Here is a 19,178-nt window from a genome sequence, read left to right on the forward strand (position 1 = left end):
ACTCCAGGAACTTGCAACAAGCCTAGGCTCAAATTTATGCTGTTACTATCGGACCTCTTTTATTAAAAGGCTTGTTACCTAAAGACATTTTCCCCATGTTTACAACTATAAATTCTTTTGGCAATTTGAATACAACTATAATTTGTAGCTAAACTATTTAACATGACCAGCCAAAATTGACTCCTTTTATTGGAAGTCCAAGATAGAGTGAATTTCTTCATTCAGTATTTTACTGTCCATTACATTACTGAAAAATAATGCTTGGATATAATATTGAAACTTTCATGAAACAATTCAATGACTTTTGAAGTGATTTCCATTGACTTGCTATATCTTTCAGTACCTTACTACTTAACTATTACCAAAAGATACATAAAGAAAGATTAAACCCGCTTGAAACAATCAAAACTAATCCTCAAATGTAATATTATAGCCGTTTGTAAGACACGTATGCCCCTATGATGGTGTGTCCCATTTTCAGTCCCATGATCACTATGACCTTGACTTACTAATAAAACATAAGGGGTCACTTACTTAATAAACCCATCATGCTATCAAGTTTAAAGTACTGTGTCAAGTGGTTCTGAAGTTATTAACCGTTAGCCTGCTGGCGGCAAGTGGTTCTGCCTTTGCGACCAGTGCAGACCAAGATCAGCCTGCACGGCCATGCAGGCTGATCATGGTCTGCACTGTTCGCTATTCTGTCAGTAAATTTTCAGTAAAGACCCCTTTGATGAACTAGTGGTACTGCCCAAATTGAATGATCGATCAGTCCATTTTAGAAAATTAGCAGGCTAAAGGTTAAGCAGAAACGTTTCCAAGGGTCATGCCCTTGTGATCATGGTCTTTGATTCACTGACCCCCAAAACAATTGGGGTCATCTACTTCACTAGCTAAGTCATGTTATTAAGTCTGAAGTACTTGTTCAAGTGGTTCTCAACTAATTAAGCAGAAACGTTTTTCAAGGTTCAGGCCCTTGTGACCTTGACCTTTGATTTACTGACCCCCAAAACATTAGGGGTCATCTTCTTCACGAGCAAAGTCATGCTATCAAGTTTGAAGGTTCTTCGTCAAGTGGTTCTCAACTTCCTTTGCAGAAATAGTTTTCAATGTTCAGGTCCTTGAGACCTTGACCAATGCCTAACTGACCCCTAAAACTACGGTGATCATCTGCTTCAAAAGACCCAATCATGCTAAGTTTGAAGCCAAGTGATTCTCAAGTTATTAAGTGGAACCCATTTTGAAGGTTCAGGCCTCTTTGACCTTGACATCAAAGTTGGAAAGTCGCCATATGACCTATAATCGTGTCGGTGCGACGTTAAACCCAACTAAAGAAATAAATAATACTGATCCGAAAAACGATAGTGGTAATTCACTTCATAGCCCAATTATGCTTGCAATTTTGAAGATTCTGGTTCAAGTGGATGTTTAAAATATTTAGGTCCCTGTGACCCGGACTTTTGACTTACTGACCCTCAAAAACAGTGGGGCTCATCTACTTCATAAGCCCAATCATGCTTTCAAGTATGAAGGTTCTGGGTCAAGTGGTTCTAAAGATTTCAGGGTTCAGGCCCTTGTGTCATTGGCCTTTGACTTACTGACCTCAAAAACATTGCGGATCATCTACTCATAAGCCAAATCATGCTTTCAAGGTTGAAGGTTCTGGGTCAAGTGGTTCTCAAGTTATTAAGCAGACACTGTTTTCAAGATTCAGGGCCCTGTGACCTTACCTTTTGACCTCCAAAATAATTGGGGTCATCTATTTCATAAGCCTAATCATGCTACCAAGTTTGAATGTTCAAAGTCAATAGTTCTCAAATTTTTGAGCGGAAACCGTTTCAAGGTTCAGGCCCCTGTGACATTGACCTTTGACTTAACTAATCTCAATAACAATAGGGAATTTTCATGCCATCAAGTTTAAAGGTTCTGGGTCAAGTTGTTCTAATGTTAATGAGCAGACACTGTTTTCAAAATTCAGGACCGTGACCTTAACCTTTGACCTATTGACCTTCAAAATAAGTGGGGTCATCAACAAGTATTTCATAAGCTAAATCAGGCTACCAAGTTTGAATGCTTAAGTGGTTCTTAAGTTATTGGGTGGAAACAGTTCGCTCTACAGACAGACGGATAACCAGTGTGACCAACAGATGCAAAGCAATATATCTTCAAAGAAATGCCATAATAACACTTTAACATCATAATTTATGCAGAGGCAACTAATTTTATTCTTTTTATGTAATTTGACAGAGTTGATTTTCACCCGCAATCCACCTATACTTATAGCTCAAATTAAACTTAGCATGGTGTGTGTTGGAGTTTCACCAAGGGGGGATTACTTTAAAATTTATTCACTGTCCCATGACTTTGGAACATTGTGGGGATACAAGTGAGGTTGGGTGTGCACCATAAACCGGTTTAAGCTCCCCAGTGCTGTTTTGCCACTGACCGTTCCAAGGTGATGCCCCACTGTGTTCCTTTGTTTGTTCGTTTAGTCCACGTGTGTTTGCTTTGTATGCGGGTGTGTGTTGGCAGTGTACTGCATGCTGTGGGTTTCGTTTTGGGGAGGCTACATTTTTGGAACATGGCATTCGTTTGATATTTATCCTTGTTTTTTTAGGTTCATGTTTCTAACTAACACATTTCTAAACAGCAACTTAAATGTAAAAAAAATCTATTCTTTTTATTTCTTTCTATTATATACACAACATGTACATCTTCCTGAGGTGCATTTACTAGTAAAAACTACATTCAAATACAATAAATGCCTTTAAAAGTATGACAAAAATGCCTTACATTATTTAAATAACTTAGATAATAAATAAAGTTGCCAAAACAGATTTTATTTGGTGTAAAATGTATGACATGGTTTTAATTTTACAACATCTGTCACAAAACATTTTCAGTCTCAAATTAGTTCAATAATGAAACTTTATTTTTCATTTATATCTAAATTGCGCGTTTAAAACTTTTAAAAATGTTAAGTGAATGAGAATTTTTCAAATATCTATTTAGTATTGATGATCAGTCTAAATCAGAATTTAATCTTGAAGTTCTACTAAAATTTGCTATCAACATTTCAATGGCACTAAAAATGATTTATGAAACTGTGAAAAATCTAAATTATCAGTTTAAAGAAACTGTAAAAATGAAAGTTCACTAACATATAACATAACATATAACTTGTATTTTGTATAAGAAGCCTCTGACTTTTTTAAACTTACTGACATATGAAATTTTGCAAGGAACCCTTTTTGTAAAGTCAATACCAAAACAATGGCTTAAAACGATTAACACAACTGAAAAGCCTTTGAAATGATGACCAATATCAACAGTCTACACAAATTTTCTCCAAAAGTTCAAAGCCTGTCAATTGGGCATTTTACTGAAGTTTGTAAATGGACATATTCAATATTTCCACCCGAATTTTAAGCCAATTATTAAAAAAAATAGAAACAAAATCCCAAAGAACAGCAGGTTGTAAAATACATATGCCTTCCATGATTGTCTGTTCCACTTTAAGTCCAAAGAACACTTTAACCCCAACCTTTGATCTATTGATCCCTGAAAGAATAGAGGTCATCTTCTTACCACATGCAAGCATCCTACGACATTTGAAGGCAGTAGGACCAAGGGTTCTTTATAAGAGAAATATAATATTTTCAATTCTGGGGTTACTGTAACCTTGTCCTTCCACCTGCTGGCCCCAAATATAGTAGGGGTAATATTCTGACCGCAGGCAATCATTCTTAGGTTTGAGAACTGAATGACAAAGCAGAAACAGTACTGAGTCTCAACGTCACTGTAATCCTGTCTTTCGATCCCCAACACGTCATTGGTTATCTTCTGTAAGAATGCAATCATCCTATGGAGTCTGTGAACTGTAGGCTAAAGCATCCTTTATTTGATGAGCTGAAACCATTTTCAGTCTCAAGATCACCGTAACCTTGACCACTGACCTATGAATCACAGAGATACTGCAACACCAAGTGTTCAGACCATTTTAGTTGCTACTTACAATTATGCATGGGTAAGACAGTTGTTCCAATTCTTTAGATACACAGTCGGACAAGATTGTTTCTTCTAAATAAAATACGCCTTCCACAGCGCAGTAACAACAAAGAAATGCAGGCATGACCTTACAAAATCATTTCTTTGATATGTGTTTTGCCACAACAGTGTTCAGACGTGAAAGCTAAGGCTCAATGTGAATGTAGTTTGTTTGTTTGTTTGTTTTGTGTTTAACGCCATTTTTCAACAGTATTTCAGTCATGTAATTGCGGGCAGTTAACCTAACCAGTGTTCCTGGATTCTGTACCAGTACAAACCTGTACTCTGCAAGTAACTGCCAACTTCTCCACATGAATCAGAGGTGTAGGACGATTGATTTCAGACACAATGTCTTTAATCAAATCGTCACGGAGAACATTCGCCCCACCCAGGGATTGAACTCGTGACCCCGTGATCCGTAGACCAAGCACTCCCTTCTGAGCTAAGTGGGCGGGGTTTGTGAATGTTGAGACTATTATACAGGAGCAGTGAGACCATACACATATGCTTACAGTTCTGTCCAGTTTGAGTGAATGAAGTTCAACTGTATACAGGAATGATGAAACTATATATCACACTGATACACTAAAAAGAGAATGTACGTACTGTGCATAACAATGTTTAAATGCACAAAATCACAGTTTCTAATGAAATACTGGTGCAACATGATGATGAAATTATAAAAATCACGTTTATTTCAAAGAAGCTAATGCTTGGCCATTAACTGAACAAGAGGACCATGATGGTCCTGAATCGCTCACCTCTTCCCACATGACCCAGTTTTGAGTATGACGTCGTTTTTTCTATTATTTGACATAGTGACTTAGTTTTGAACTTGACCTAGGTATTATCAAGATAAAAATTCTGACCAATTTTCATGAAGATCCATTGAAAAATATGGTCTCTAGAGAGGTAACAAGGTTTTTCTATTATTTGACCTACTGACCTAGTTTTCAAAGGTACGTGACCCTGTTTTGAACTTTACCTAGATATCATCAAGGTGAACATTCTCACTAATTTTCATGAAGATCTCATGAAAAATATGGCCTCTAGAGCGGTCACAAGGTTTTTCTATTTTTATACCTACTGGCCTAGTTTTTGACCGCACGTGACCCGGTTTCGAAACTTACCTAGATATCATCAAGGTGAACATTCAGATCAATTTTCATGAAGATCCATTGAAAAATATGGCCTCTAGAGGTCAAAAGATTTTAATAATTTTAGACCTACTGATCTACTTTTTGACCGCAGTTGACCCAGTTTCAAACTTGACCTAGATATCATCAAGATGAACATTCAGACCAACTTCCATACAGATCCCATGAAAAGTATGGCCTCTAGAGAGGTCACAAGGTTTTTTTTATTATTTGACCTACTGACCTAGTTTTTTAAGGCACATGACCCAGTTTCAAACCTGACCTAGGTATCATCAAGGTGAACATTCTGACCAATTTTCACGAAGATCCATTCAAAAGTATGGCCTCTAGAGAGGTCACAAAGTTTTTCTATTTTTAGACCTACTGTCCTAGTTTTTGACCGCAGTTGACCCAGTTTCGAACCTGACCTAGATATCATCAAGATGAACACTCAGACCAATTTTCATACAGATCCCGTGAAAAATATGGCCTTTAGAGAGGTCACAAGGTTTTTCTATTATTTGACCTACTGACCTAGTTTTTGAAGGCACGTGACCCACTTTCGAACTTGACCTAGATATCATCAAGATGAACATTCAGACCAACTTTCATACAGATCCCATGAAAAATATGGCCTCTAGAGAGGTCACAAGTTTTTTCTATTATTTGACCTACTGACCTAGTTTTTGAAGGCACGTGACCCACTTTCGAACCTGACCTAGATATCATCAAGATGAACATTCTGACCAATTTTCATGAAGATCTCATGAAATATATGGCCTCTAGAGAGGTCACAAGGTTTTTCTATTTTTAGACCTACTGACCTAGTTTTTGACCGCACGTGACCCAGTTTCAAACTTGACCTAGATATCATCAAGATGAACACTCAGACTAATTTTCATACAGATCCCATGAAAAATATTGCCTTTAGAGAGGTCACAAGGTTTTTCTATTATTTGACCTACTGACCTAGTTTTTGACGGCACGTGACCCAGTTTCGAACTTAACCTAGATATCATCAAGGTGAACGTTCTGACCAATTTTCATGAAGATCTTGTGAAATATATGGCCTCTAGAGAGGTCACAAGGTTTTTCTATTTTTAGACCTACTGACCTAGTTTTAGAAGGCACGTGACCCAGTTTCGAACATGACCTAGATATCATCAAGGTGAACATTCTGACCAATTTTCATGAAGATCTTGTGAAATATATGGCCTCTAGAGAGGTCACAAGGTTTTTCTATTTTTAGACCTACTGACCTAGTTTTTGACGGCACATGACCTAGTTTCGAACTTGACCTAGATATCATCAAGATGAACATTCTGACCAACTTTCATAAAGATCCCATGAAAAATGTGACCTCTAGAGTGGTCACAAGCAAAAGTTTACGGACGCACGGACGACGGACGACGGACACCGCGCGATCACAAAAGCTCACCTTGTCACTTTGTGACAGGTGAGCTAATAAACGAAAGCTGCCTACATGAAGAAAACAAAATGTTGCCAAAGACAACAGAAAACATGCATTAAAGTACTATAATCGATAAACAAAATAATAAGAGTCATTCTATATACCTAACTCAACTGCCCATCAATTTGGTGAATCTAAAGGTTTTCATCAATATAAAAGTGATATAACATGAAATGTTCAAACTGAATAAAAATATTTGATGGTTCATTGAAGATATATTATACCTGAAGTTCTAATGTAAAAGTATGAACAACTATCACACAGTATTAAATAAACATAACACAAAAATGTTTGTATGTATAAACAGTGCTGCATGTTAGGTTTAAAATACCACACATGTTGCTTGATATCTACTATAATTGCAGGCTTATATGCATACTGTGAAATCATTAATTTTCGTGGGGGACTAATTTTCGTGGTTGTGTCAATCCACAAAATTAAATCCCAACAAACAAGTAAAATTCCCTATCATTTTATCTTCAAAAGATGAAAACCACAAATTCATATCCCCAAGAAATAGCCGTTGTGGTCAAAACCACGTAAATTCATGCCCAAGAAATTAAATGATTTCACAGTAGTTTATATTTTACTAAGCCAATTAAATATATTTTCTGAGTATTTTCTACATCAATATCAAATGATAAAATACTTTATTGAAAGGTGAGCATAGTACACTGGTTTTTTAAGGTTTAAAAAACTGGAGCGACCACTTAGTAGTCTATAACCAATGTATTCTATGAAATTTATTTATTTATTTGGGTTTTACGGTGCACCAACACAGTATAGGTTATATGGCGCCAAACAGGACTACAAATTTTTGTTTCACATCTCATTTACATCGAAATAAAAACATGAGGTATGGAATCAAAATTTGCATACCTGCTGGAATCACAGAGTTACAGCAAAACCAAGTGTTAAGACCCTATTAGTCGCCTCTTACGATCATGCAAGGGTAAGGCAGTGGTTCCAATTCTTTTCATACACAGATCGTCCCAGAACCACATGGGGCTTATTCTATGAATAGATCATTCTAAACCATAGAATGCAACAAAGCAATGTAACAGAAGATTTTGTTTGACTGTGCCTGTTTATGAAACGTAATGAATGTGCAAAACACCTCATGCCCCCTAACAATGGATTAAGTGGAATTCTATTACCTAACAGTGAAATTTAATGTTCTCCAGGAGTCAAAAGAACCCAAAAATATAACAACACTGAGTCAAAGTATTAGGAGTCAAAACACAAAATTTAATATTCATCTTAAAACCTACAATCCATCAATTAAAACACTCTCCCTTTCTAAAAGATTCATCACACACAATATTTCCTCTTTCTAAAAGATTCATCACGCATGACATTTCCACTTTTTAAAAGATTGACCAAGTACAACATTTCGCCTTTTTAATAGATTCATTAAGTACAACATTTGTTTTTTAAACCATGAATCACTTCTTTTTAACAGATTAATCAAGTCCAACACTTCCGGTTTTCAAACATTAATCAAGCACAGCAATTCTACTTTTAAGCAGCATTAAAATTTTCATCTAAAGATGTCTTTAATATTTCAATCACAAAACAGTTAAGTACATGTGTTATCTAACAAATCTATAATAAGAAAAGGCAAAAACACTAATTTGTAACAAAAATCTAAGCTACAGAAATTCTATGCAGTAAAAACCTTAAATACAGCAACTAAAATTTTACTTGAAAACAAGATGTCCACACACAAGAAAGAGATTAAACCATGCATATTAAATCAATGATTTATCCTACAAAACTTCAACATAGCAAAAGACTACTACTCTGGGCACTACCTATATATTTTTAAGAAAATATGTTGAGGGGAGACAATGTACCAAGGTAACAACTGATCATGATTAGGACTGCTGCAGTTGTATGCCCATAATAATCCTCTCAATTATGCACATACGGATATATTCAACAGTTGTTAGGTAACAACTTTGTTACAATTACTCACTGCATACCTTACTTGAAATTCCCTATTATTCATTTATTCAGTGCTCTCTTACAAACACAAGTTTACTTATCATCAATGGGTTGATAAGTATGTCCAAAACAAGTGATTTAGTGATTGAGTGATTTGTTTTAAAGCCGCATGCCTACAGATCGTTCGACAACAACAAACAAGAGGACCATGATGGTCCTGAATCGCTCATCTCTTCCCACATGATCCAGTTCTGAGTATGACGTCGTTTTTTTCTATTATTTGACATAGTGACCTAGTTTTTGAGCTCATGTGACCCAGTTTTGAACTTGATCTAGATATTATCAAGATAAAAATTCTGACCAATTTTCATGAAGATCCATTGAAAAATATGGTCTCTAGAGAGGTCACAAGGTTTTTCTATTATTTGACCTATTGACCTAGTTTTTTAAGGCACGTGACCCAGTTTCAAACCTGACCTAGATATCATCAAGGTGAACGTTCTGACCAATTTTCATGAAGATCCATTCAAGGGTATGGCCTCTAGAGAGGTCACAAGGTTTTTCTATTTTTAGACCTACTGACCTAGTTTTTGATCGCAGTTGACCCAGTTTCAAACTTGACCTAGATATCATCAAGATAAACATTCAGACCAACTTTCATACAGATCCCATGAAAAATATGGCCTCTAGAGAGGTCACAACGTTTTTTCATTATTTGACCTACAGATCTACTTTTTGATGGCACGTGACCCACTTTCGAACTTGACCTAGATATCATCAAGATGAACATTCTGACCAAATTTTATGGAGATCCATTCACAAGTATGGCCTCTAGAGAGGTCACAAGGTTTTTCTATTTTTAGACCCACTGACCTAGTTTTTGACCGCACATGACTCTGTTTAGAACTTGACCTAGATATCATCAAGATGAACATTCAGACCAACTTTCATGAAGATCCACTGAAAAATATGGCCTTACGAGAGGTCACAAGGTTTTTCTATTATTTGACCTACTGACCTAGTTTTTGAAGGCACGTGACCCACTTTCGAACTTGACCTAGATATCATCAAGATGAACATTCAGACCAACTTTCATACAGATCCCATGGAAAATATGGCCTCTAGAGAGGTCACAAGGTTTTTCTATTATTTGACCTACTGACCTAGTTTTTGAAGGCACGTGACCCACTTTCGAACCTGATTTAGATATCATCAAGGTGAAAATTCTGACTAATTTTCATGAAGATTTCATGCAATATATGGCCTCTAGAGAGGTCACAAGGTTTTTCTATTTTTAGACTTACTGACCTAGTTTTTGACCGCAAGTGACCCAGTTTCGAACCTGACCTAGATATCATCAAGATGAACATTCAGACCAACTTTCATACAGGTCCCATGAAAAATATGGCCTTTAAAGAGTTCACAAGGTTTTTCTATTATTTGACCTACTGACCTAGTTTTTGATGGCACGTGACCCAGTTTCGAACTTAACCTAGATATCATCAAGGTGAACGTTCTGACCAATTTTCATGAAGATCTTGTGAAATATATGGCCTCTAGAAAGGTCACAAGGTTTTTCTATTTTTAGACCTACTGACCTAGTTTTTGACCGCACGTGACCCAGTTTCGAACCTGACCTAGATATCATCAAGATGAACATTCAGACCAACTTTCATACAGATCCCATGAAAAATATGGCCTTTAGAGAGGTCACAAGGTTTTTCTATTATTTGACCTACTGACCTAGTTTTTGACGGCACGTGACCCAGTTTCGAACCTGACCTAGATATCATCAAGGTGAACATTCTGACCAATTTTCATGAAGATCTTGTGTAATATATGGCCTCTAGAGAGGTCACAAGGTTTTTCTATTTTTAGACCTACTGACCTAGCTTTTGAAGGCACGTGACCCAGTTTCGAACTTGACCTAGATATCATCAAGGTGAACATTCTGACCAATTTTCATGAAGATCCATTGAAAATTATGGCCTCTAGAGAGGTCACAAGGTTTTTCTATTTTTAGACCTACTGACCTAGTTTTTGAGGGCACGTGACCCAGTTTCGAACTTGACCTAGAATTTACCAAGATGAACATTCTGACATATTTTCATAAAGATCCCATGAAAAATGTGACCTCAAGAGATGTCACAAGGAAAATTTTACGCACGCACGGACGGATGCACAGACAAGGGACGCTGCGCGATCACAAAAGCTCACCTTGTCACAGGTGAGCTAAAAAATAATTATTTTTTTTAGATATCTTCAAATAAATACTATATTTCTTAAGAAGGCTTTAAAACTTAATTACCGACAAACTTTATATTACGGAAACACATGAGAAGTTGCTGTTTTTACTACTTTTTATGATGAAAGTCGAAAAGCATTTGTCACGCTTTTACTCCAGGTAAACTGTCTCGATTATAAATATCTATCTTTTGAAGTCATTATTCACTACTTCAGCTATAGCGCTATTGGTTACGATGATGGGAAAATGTCTTTATTGCCGCATCTGTCCAGGGTTCGATTCCTGTCGCGGTCATCTTTTTTTCTTGATTTGGAACTTTTAAAATATTTTAGAAACAAAAATTCATATTCTAATGTTCATAATATGACCAAACTTCAATTTGAAAGAAAGATTATTTTTTAGCCAAATCTGGAGGCACGCTGCTTTAACATTTTTATAACATAAGGCCATATAATTTCTAATTTGTACATGCTGTCAGGTGAAAATTTTGACAGCATTGCATAATATTGGCCTCTAAAGATAAAAGCTTTGAAATATTACGTACAACAATATCAGTAGTATTGCAGTAGTCACTATTGACCACAATAATCACCCCTACTACCTACACTCCAGTTCCAAGCATGAACTGTTCTGTTTGCTGCACTCGGACATTAAACACGGATGAACCATTCTGTTTGCTGTACTATAAAGTTCCAAGTATGAATTGTTCTGTTTGCTGCTCTCTGACATTAACCAGATGAACCATTCTGTTTGCTGCACTAAAGTACTAAGGATTAAATGTTCTGTTGGATTTATTCAAGTACATCAAACAAAGAAATATTCTTTTGACTTCGTTTAAAACACTGATGAAATTTTCTGTCAACTGCACTTAATTACCTAGGACGACACAGAATGAAGTGTTCTCATGACTGCACTTAAGTATAGGATGACATGTTTTGTTTGCTGCGTTGAAGAACCAATGATGAAATATTCTGTTGATTGCACTCAAGTACCCAGAATAAAGTGTTCTGTTGGCTGCAAACATTTTGTTTTGATACATTTCCACAACCAAGTGTCTTTCACACAAACACCCTCACATTTAATGGCTGGACCCTAAAAAGAAAGACAAAAATCTCAAATAGAGCTCCTACAAAGACATTTTTTTCTTTATAACAGTACAAATTTGTGCTAAATAATAAACAATGTAATTCATATATATGCAACAACTTATTGCCATTATACTTGTCAAATGTCAACATACAATGGTTGATCCAGAACTATTTGCCATATTTTCTGAAAATATCATAAAAATAAGTTGCATACTTATCAAGATATTGGCATACATTGTAAGTGGTAACAGGAATGACTGCAATTCAATGACATCATTTATTTCAGAACTGAACATTTTTGTCACTAAGCTGATACTAAGATTTAGCACTATTCTGTGAACTGCAACCTGCCATTACATCGTTAGAATTTCATCGCAGATGGCAGAAAAATATCATTTTGTGCCATTATAACATCATATTTGTGCATTATTTTGATATCGACTTTGAAAATTCTTCCTTTGTTTCATTTTCTGTTTACAAAAACAAACATTTTTGCATGTGGCAAGTTAACAGCTGTATATTATTTCTATTTTAACATGTTATGAAGGATTATAATGTACATCCTTATCAATATCCACCAAATGCTTGCCCATTGTGTCGTATTCCTTTTAAATTCTCCACTATGGAGTGTGTAATAATGACTGTGACCTAGTACATTGATTTTGTTTCATAAAATTGTCACACTTTTGGGTCTTCTTTGTTTAAAAGGGAAAAAATTGGGTCATGTAAGAACATCAATGAAAGAAGTCACAATGACACTTACTGTATAATCACTTGGTACCACTGCATGAGTTGCTGTTGCTCTACTGAACTCTGGAACAACCTCTCCATCAAAACTGTGCTGGTGTCAAGGACAACAAGAATTCTAGAGTAAAACTTAATAAAAAACTGTCAACTACACTTTCTTGAATATTTAGAAAAATATAAAAACTTTAAATTGAAAATAAAGTTTTTTTTTATTTTATAAAATGTAAACACAAAACAGAACTTGTATGTATTGTAAAGATACTTTTTATCCTTTTATCTGTATAAAACTCACTCACTTTTAATCTACTTTTCTTTGTTTTGTTTTATTCTCACCAGCTTTGAACTTTAAGTTCCCTTAATTGAAAAAGACTATCACCATCAAAATCATTTGAATGGTTACTCATTTTTTTTTTCATTTCATTAAAAACAACCACAGTTAAATTTAACTATTTTCATCTGTAGCAGAAACCCTAAAAATAAGAGTTATTTGCCATGTCTTTAATTCTAGAAGCTCTGCTCAGTTTGACCAGGGTGGACATAATTCCCACATTTCTTTTTTTTTTCAAATATAATGTACATGTATATATAAATTTTCAATTCATTCCATTTATAACTGGATAATTATAACCAATTTATGTTGACATTATTAAATTTTGAAGCTTTGATTTAATAAAGCCAAAAAATGATTTATACAAAGAAAAAGGATACGCTATGATATATCTCCTCAGTGTCTTGTAATCCTTCATATCACTCGGAATGAAGATCTTGGCTCCAGTGAAAATATTTGGTAAAACCTGCATGAAAAAGATTATTTTAGTTCCAGTAAGTGAGAAATTTAAGATCCCAGGGATAGCAAAGATAGCAGAAATTGCAAGGGTAAAAGAGATTGCAAGAGTAGCAGGGCTAGCAGGAGAAACAGAAACAGCAAAGGTAACAGAGACAGCAGGAATAGCAGAGATAACAGGGGTATCAGTGACAGTACAGGTAAACAAGACAGCAGGAAAGCAGACATAGCAGGAATAGCAGAGACAGTGGGGATAGCAGGGAAAGCTGAAGCAGCTGGAATAGCAATAGACTGTTGATCTCCATGATGAATTCTGTTCCAGTACTAACATGTTCTCTGCAAGTAACTAATAACTTCATCACATGAATCACAGGTGGAGGCCAGATTATAATAATCTGTCACTGGTTGTAGATGTAGATGAGAATATCCAGTTTGGGGATAAATGTTCTGGCTGTAACGAGTTAACAAGTTACTGCCAAAATAGTTTCCCAAGAGCCAGATATTCCCATCTGCATCTACAGCCAGTGGTAGATTATTTTTCTTGAATACCGTATTTTACAAATTATAGCATAAATAAGGCGAAACAAAATACTTCTTTTGTAGCACTGTTTTATAATAGGTTAGTAAAGAGAAGCAAAGGAAATAACTTCCATAAACAGAAATGACATGATGATATTTCAAAGAAGCAGAACAACAAAGTTCCTGTTTAGTTTCATCATTTGTAGCATAACTGTAAATAAAATAACTTTATACTGACTACTATATGAGAAAAACAGCAACTATACTTACGGTATCTGAATTTTATCTAATTTTACAGAAATATAAATGAGCCACGCCATGAGAAAACCAACATAGTGGGTTTGCAACCAGCATGGATCCAGACCAGCCTGCGCATCCGTGCAGTCTGGTCAGGATCCATGCTGTTCACTAACGGTTTCTCTAATTGCAGTAGGCTTTAAAAGCGAAAAAGCGTGGATCCTGACCAGACTGCGCAGATGCGCAGGATGGTCTGGATCCATGCTGGTCACAAACCCACTATGTTGGTTTTCTCATGGCACGGCTCAAATATAATCATGCATGAACCTTAGTCATCATTAACAACACGAGTCACCTGGCAATGGGGGAGGGGTGTGGAGGGGCCAGACTGGTTTCGCCAGTATGTGTAAAATCAACAAAAATGCCAGTGTAATGTGCAAGAAGACATTAGACACCTTGTCTTCTGTTAACAAGAGGACCATAATGGTCCTGAATCGCTCACCTCTTCCCACATGATCCAGTTTTGAGTATGACGTCGTTTTTTCTATTATTTGACATAGTGACCTAGTTTTTGAGCTCATGTGACCCAGTTTTGAACTTGACCTAGATATATCAAGATAAAAATTCTGACCAATTTTCATGAAAATCATTGAAAAATATGGGCTCTAGAGAGGTCCACAAGGTTTTCTATTATTTGACCTATTGACCTAGTTTTCGAAGGTACGTGACCTGTTTTGAACTTTTCTAGATATCTCAAGGTGAACATTCTCACTAATTTTCATTAAAATCTCATGAAAAATATGGCCTCTAGAGAGGTCACAAGGTTTTTCTATTTTTATACCTACTGGCCTAGTTTTTGATCGCAGTTGACCCAGTTTCAACCTTGACCTAGATATCATCATGATGAACATTCAGACCAACTTTCATACAGATCCCATAAAAAGTATGGCCTCTAGAGAGGTCACAAGGTTTTTTTATTATTTGACCTACTGACCTAGTTTTTTAAGGCACGTGACCCAGTTTCAAACTTTACCTAGATATCAACAAGGTGAACATTTGACCAATTTTTATGGAGATTCATTCACAAGTATGGCCTCTAGAGAGTACAAGGTTTTTCTATTTTTAGACCTACTGACCTAGTTTTGACCGCACATGACCCTGTTTCAAACTTGACCTAGATATCTCAAGATGAACATTCAGACCAATTTTCATACAGATCCCATGAAAATATGGCCTTTAGAGAGGTCACAAGGTTTTTCTATTATTTGACCTACTGACCTAGTTTTTGTGGCACGTGACCCAGTTTCGAACTTGACCTAGATATCATCAAGATGAACATTCAGACAAACTTTCATACAGATCCCATGAAAAATATGGCCTCTAGAGAGGTCACAAGGTTTTTCTATTTTTAGACCTACTGACCTAGTTTTTGAAGGCACGTGACCCCGTTTCGAACTTGACCTAGATATCATCAAGGTGAACATTCTGATGAATTTCCATGAAGATCTTGTGAATATATGGCCTCTAGAGAGGTCACAAGGTTTTTCTATTTTTAGACCTACTGACCTAGTTTTTGATGGCACGTGACCCAGTTTCGAACTTGACCTAGATAATCATCAAGGTAAACATTCTGACCAATTTTCAAGAAGATTTTGTGAAATATTGCCTCTGAGAGGTCACAAGGTTTTTCTATTTTTTAGACCTACTGACCTAGTTTTGATGGCACGGACCCAGTTCAGAACTTGACCTAGATATCATCAAGATGAACATTCTGACCAACTTTCATAAAGATCCCATGAAAAATGTGACCTCTAGAGTGGTCACAAGCAAAAGTTTACGGACGGACGCACGCACGGACGGACGACGGACACCGCACGATCACAAAAGCTCACCTTGTCACTTTGTGACAGGTGAGCTAAAAAGCCATGGAGAACACATCTGTACCAAGAACACAAATCGGTGACCCCTCAATTTAGTCTTGCGCTCTAGACTACCTACTTGGCAAACTGGATGGACTATATTCAGTAAATAAAATAACCAAGATAAAACATAAACATTTTTACAAAGAAACATATCTTTACTCTTGTACCTGTAAAGATTTGCACACTATATACCTACCCCATTTGACGTCTGCTGTACTTTAGGTGGGTGGTAGAAGTTGGCTAGGTGGTCAGGGTTCTTCTGGTAACAGTCTGAACCATATTTACACTCAGGTTTGGACTGTAACAAATTAAAGTTTTGTGAAATCATTTTTCTAAAACTATATCAAAACTATTGTAAATTTGTTTTTTACCTAAGAAACAAATTATCATTCTGTAGTTTTCATTTTGGTATTGATTTTACTTATTTTATTTTGTTGGGTTTAATGTCGCATCAACACAATTATAGGTCATAAGGCGACATTCCAGCTTTTATGGTGGAGGAAGACCAAAGGTGCCCCTCCGAGCATTATTTCATCACGAGCGGGAACCTGGGTAGAACCACCGACGTTCCGTAAGTCAGCTGGATGGCTTCCTCACATGAAGAATTCAACACCCCAAGTGAGGCTCGAACCCACACCAATGAGGAGCAAATGATTTGAAGTCAGCGACCGTAACCACTCGGCCACGGAGGCCCCTATTTTTGGTATGGAATACATGGGAGGGTGTGGGGGGCAAAAGTCTTCTGTCTGTTCTTTAAACACAATCATGTAGTTTTCCTTAATCAATTATACTCATACTGGGATTCATATTATATACTTCAACACTTCAGTTTTCCATCCAATTCACAATTATGTCAATATTCATCCCATTTTTCATACATATTCAGTTTTTAACCTATAAAACTACCGAATTGTCCACCAATACTGCAACTGCTATTTAATAGCAGTTGCTGGAAGATGCACTTTTCTAATGTTCCATTACAGCACACACTGTCTTAATGAGCAACATACAGTAACAAGAGAGTCATGATGACCCTGAATTGCTCACCTGAGTAATATGAGCCACATGTTTAAAATAGCAAACTGATGCTAAAATATTGGAAAGTAGGTCAGTAGGTCATATTTATGGTCACTGAAAGTCAGTTTTAAGATCGGTGTGCAAAACTGTACATGTCATCCAAATTTCAAGGCTGTATCTTAAAAAACAAGAAAGTAGGTCAGTAGGTCAAGGTCACAGTCAAGTGACATATTAAATTGGGGTCATCAGATAATTATAATTAAACAGTCTTGGAAATAGGATCGATGATTTTTTAAGTATTTTTCCCATATAACTAACATAATAACTAAGTGACCCCAGGGCGGGGCTCTTTTAACCCCAGGGACATAATTTGAACAATTTTGGTAAAGGACTACTAGACAATGCATCATACCAAATATCAAAAGCCTAGGTTGTATGGTTTCAGACAAGAATATTTTTAAAGCTTTTTCCTATATAAGTCTTTATAAAACTTGGGATCCCCAGGACAGGGCTTCCTTTCACCCAAGGGGTACAATTTGAACAATTTTGGTTGTGGACCATAAGACAATGCTACAAACCAAATATCAAAGATCTAAGTGTTGTGGTTTCAGACAAGAAGATTTTAAAACTTTTTTTCCTATATATGTCTATGTAAAACTTGGGACTCCCAGGGCGGGGCCATATTTGACCCCAGGGAAATAATTTGAATAATCTTGGTAGAGGACAACTAGATGATGCTACATACTAAATATCAAAGCCCTAGGCCATGTGGTTTTGTACAAGAAGATTTTCAAAGTTTTCCCTATATAAGTCTATATAAACCATGTGAGCCCCGGGCCAGGGCCATATTTGACCTTAGGGGAATAATTTGAACAATCTTGGTAGAGGACCACTAGATGATGCTACATACCAAATATCAAAGCCTTAGGCCATGTGGTTTTGTACAAGAAGATTTTCAAAGTTTTCCCTATATAAGTCTATATAAACCATGTGAGCCCAGGGGCGGGGCCATATTTGACCCTAGGGGGATAATTTGAACAATTATAGTAGAGGACCACTAGATGATGCTACACACGAGATATCAAAGCCTTAGGCCCTGTGGTTTTGGACAAGAAGATTTTTTAAGTTTTTCCTTTCGGTTGCCATGGCAACCAGTTCTGCATGGAATTCAATTCTTTGAACAATTTTGAAAGGGGGCCACCCAAGAATCATTCCTGTGAAGCTAGGTGTAATTCTGCCCAGTGGTTTTCAAGAAGATTTTTTTAGAAATTGTTGACGGAAGACGGACGACGGACTACGCATGACGGACATCAAGCGGTCACAATAGCTCACCTTGTCACTTTGTGACAGGTGAGCTAAAAATACCTGTATCTCATATGACAAAGTTAGAATCATATAGATTCTAAATATTGGTAGCCAATTCATAATCATCACCCAAAAAGGTGCTCTGCCTTTTAGGTTCAATTTATTTCAAAGGAAGCTGAACAGAATGCAGTCATGTAATATACCCTCATTCTCATTAAAGAAAATATGTTTGGATAGCAATTACCTCATACTGCTGACAATTTTATTCTCATTCTTGGATCACTTTTAGATCTGACCCTCAATAGTGACAGCAGAAACTTGAAAGAAACAACTAGACATTACAAAGGACTTGTTCATGAAGGAAGTGAGTAATACAGCTGAAATATCTTCTGATCTTACCAGGTATTTCTGTTTGAAAGCCAAATCAGCATCCCAGATCAGGATACTGTTACCAAAACCTTATCATCTCACTATGTCAGTTTGATGGCATATCTTTTGAAACAGTCTTAATCCTCACTTACTTTCTTAGCTGGGCTTGATTCATCGCCATTCTCACTGGCTCGCTTGGTTGGTTTGGACGGAGAACTTTGTTCTTTTTTTGGTGAAAAAAACTTCATTATTCCACCACCACTAGATGGTGTAGCAGTTTTACTTGGTGTAGAAGACACTGAAGAACTTTTGGATTTTACAGGTGTAGCATTGCTGTTTGCTGA

General features: G+C 36.4%; 1 protein-coding gene across 2 annotated transcripts in view; it reads right to left on the bottom strand.

Annotated features, from left to right (window-relative positions):
- Positions 1 to 2,661: 2,661 nt before the first annotated feature.
- The window catches only part of LOC123527745 (DNA ligase 3-like), a 54,400-nt gene continuing 37,883 nt past the window's right edge, over positions 2,662 to 19,178 (bottom strand). For both annotated transcript variants that reach the window (XM_053523793.1, XM_053523792.1), the window contains exons 20-24: positions 18,987 to 19,174; positions 16,340 to 16,441; positions 13,390 to 13,475; positions 12,698 to 12,770; positions 2,662 to 11,938 (exon numbers count right to left, since the gene is read on the bottom strand). In XM_053523793.1, the coding sequence (XP_053379768.1) occupies positions 11,831 to 11,938; positions 12,698 to 12,770; positions 13,390 to 13,475; positions 16,340 to 16,441; positions 18,987 to 19,174 (557 nt within the window). In that variant the 3' untranslated portion in view covers positions 2,662 to 11,830. The remainder of the gene's footprint in view (positions 11,939 to 12,697; positions 12,771 to 13,389; positions 13,476 to 16,339; positions 16,442 to 18,986; positions 19,175 to 19,178) is intronic.

Source organism: Mercenaria mercenaria, chromosome 14, assembly GCF_021730395.1.
Source record: "Mercenaria mercenaria strain notata chromosome 14, MADL_Memer_1, whole genome shotgun sequence".
Taxonomy (NCBI): Eukaryota; Metazoa; Mollusca; class Bivalvia; order Venerida; family Veneridae; genus Mercenaria; species Mercenaria mercenaria.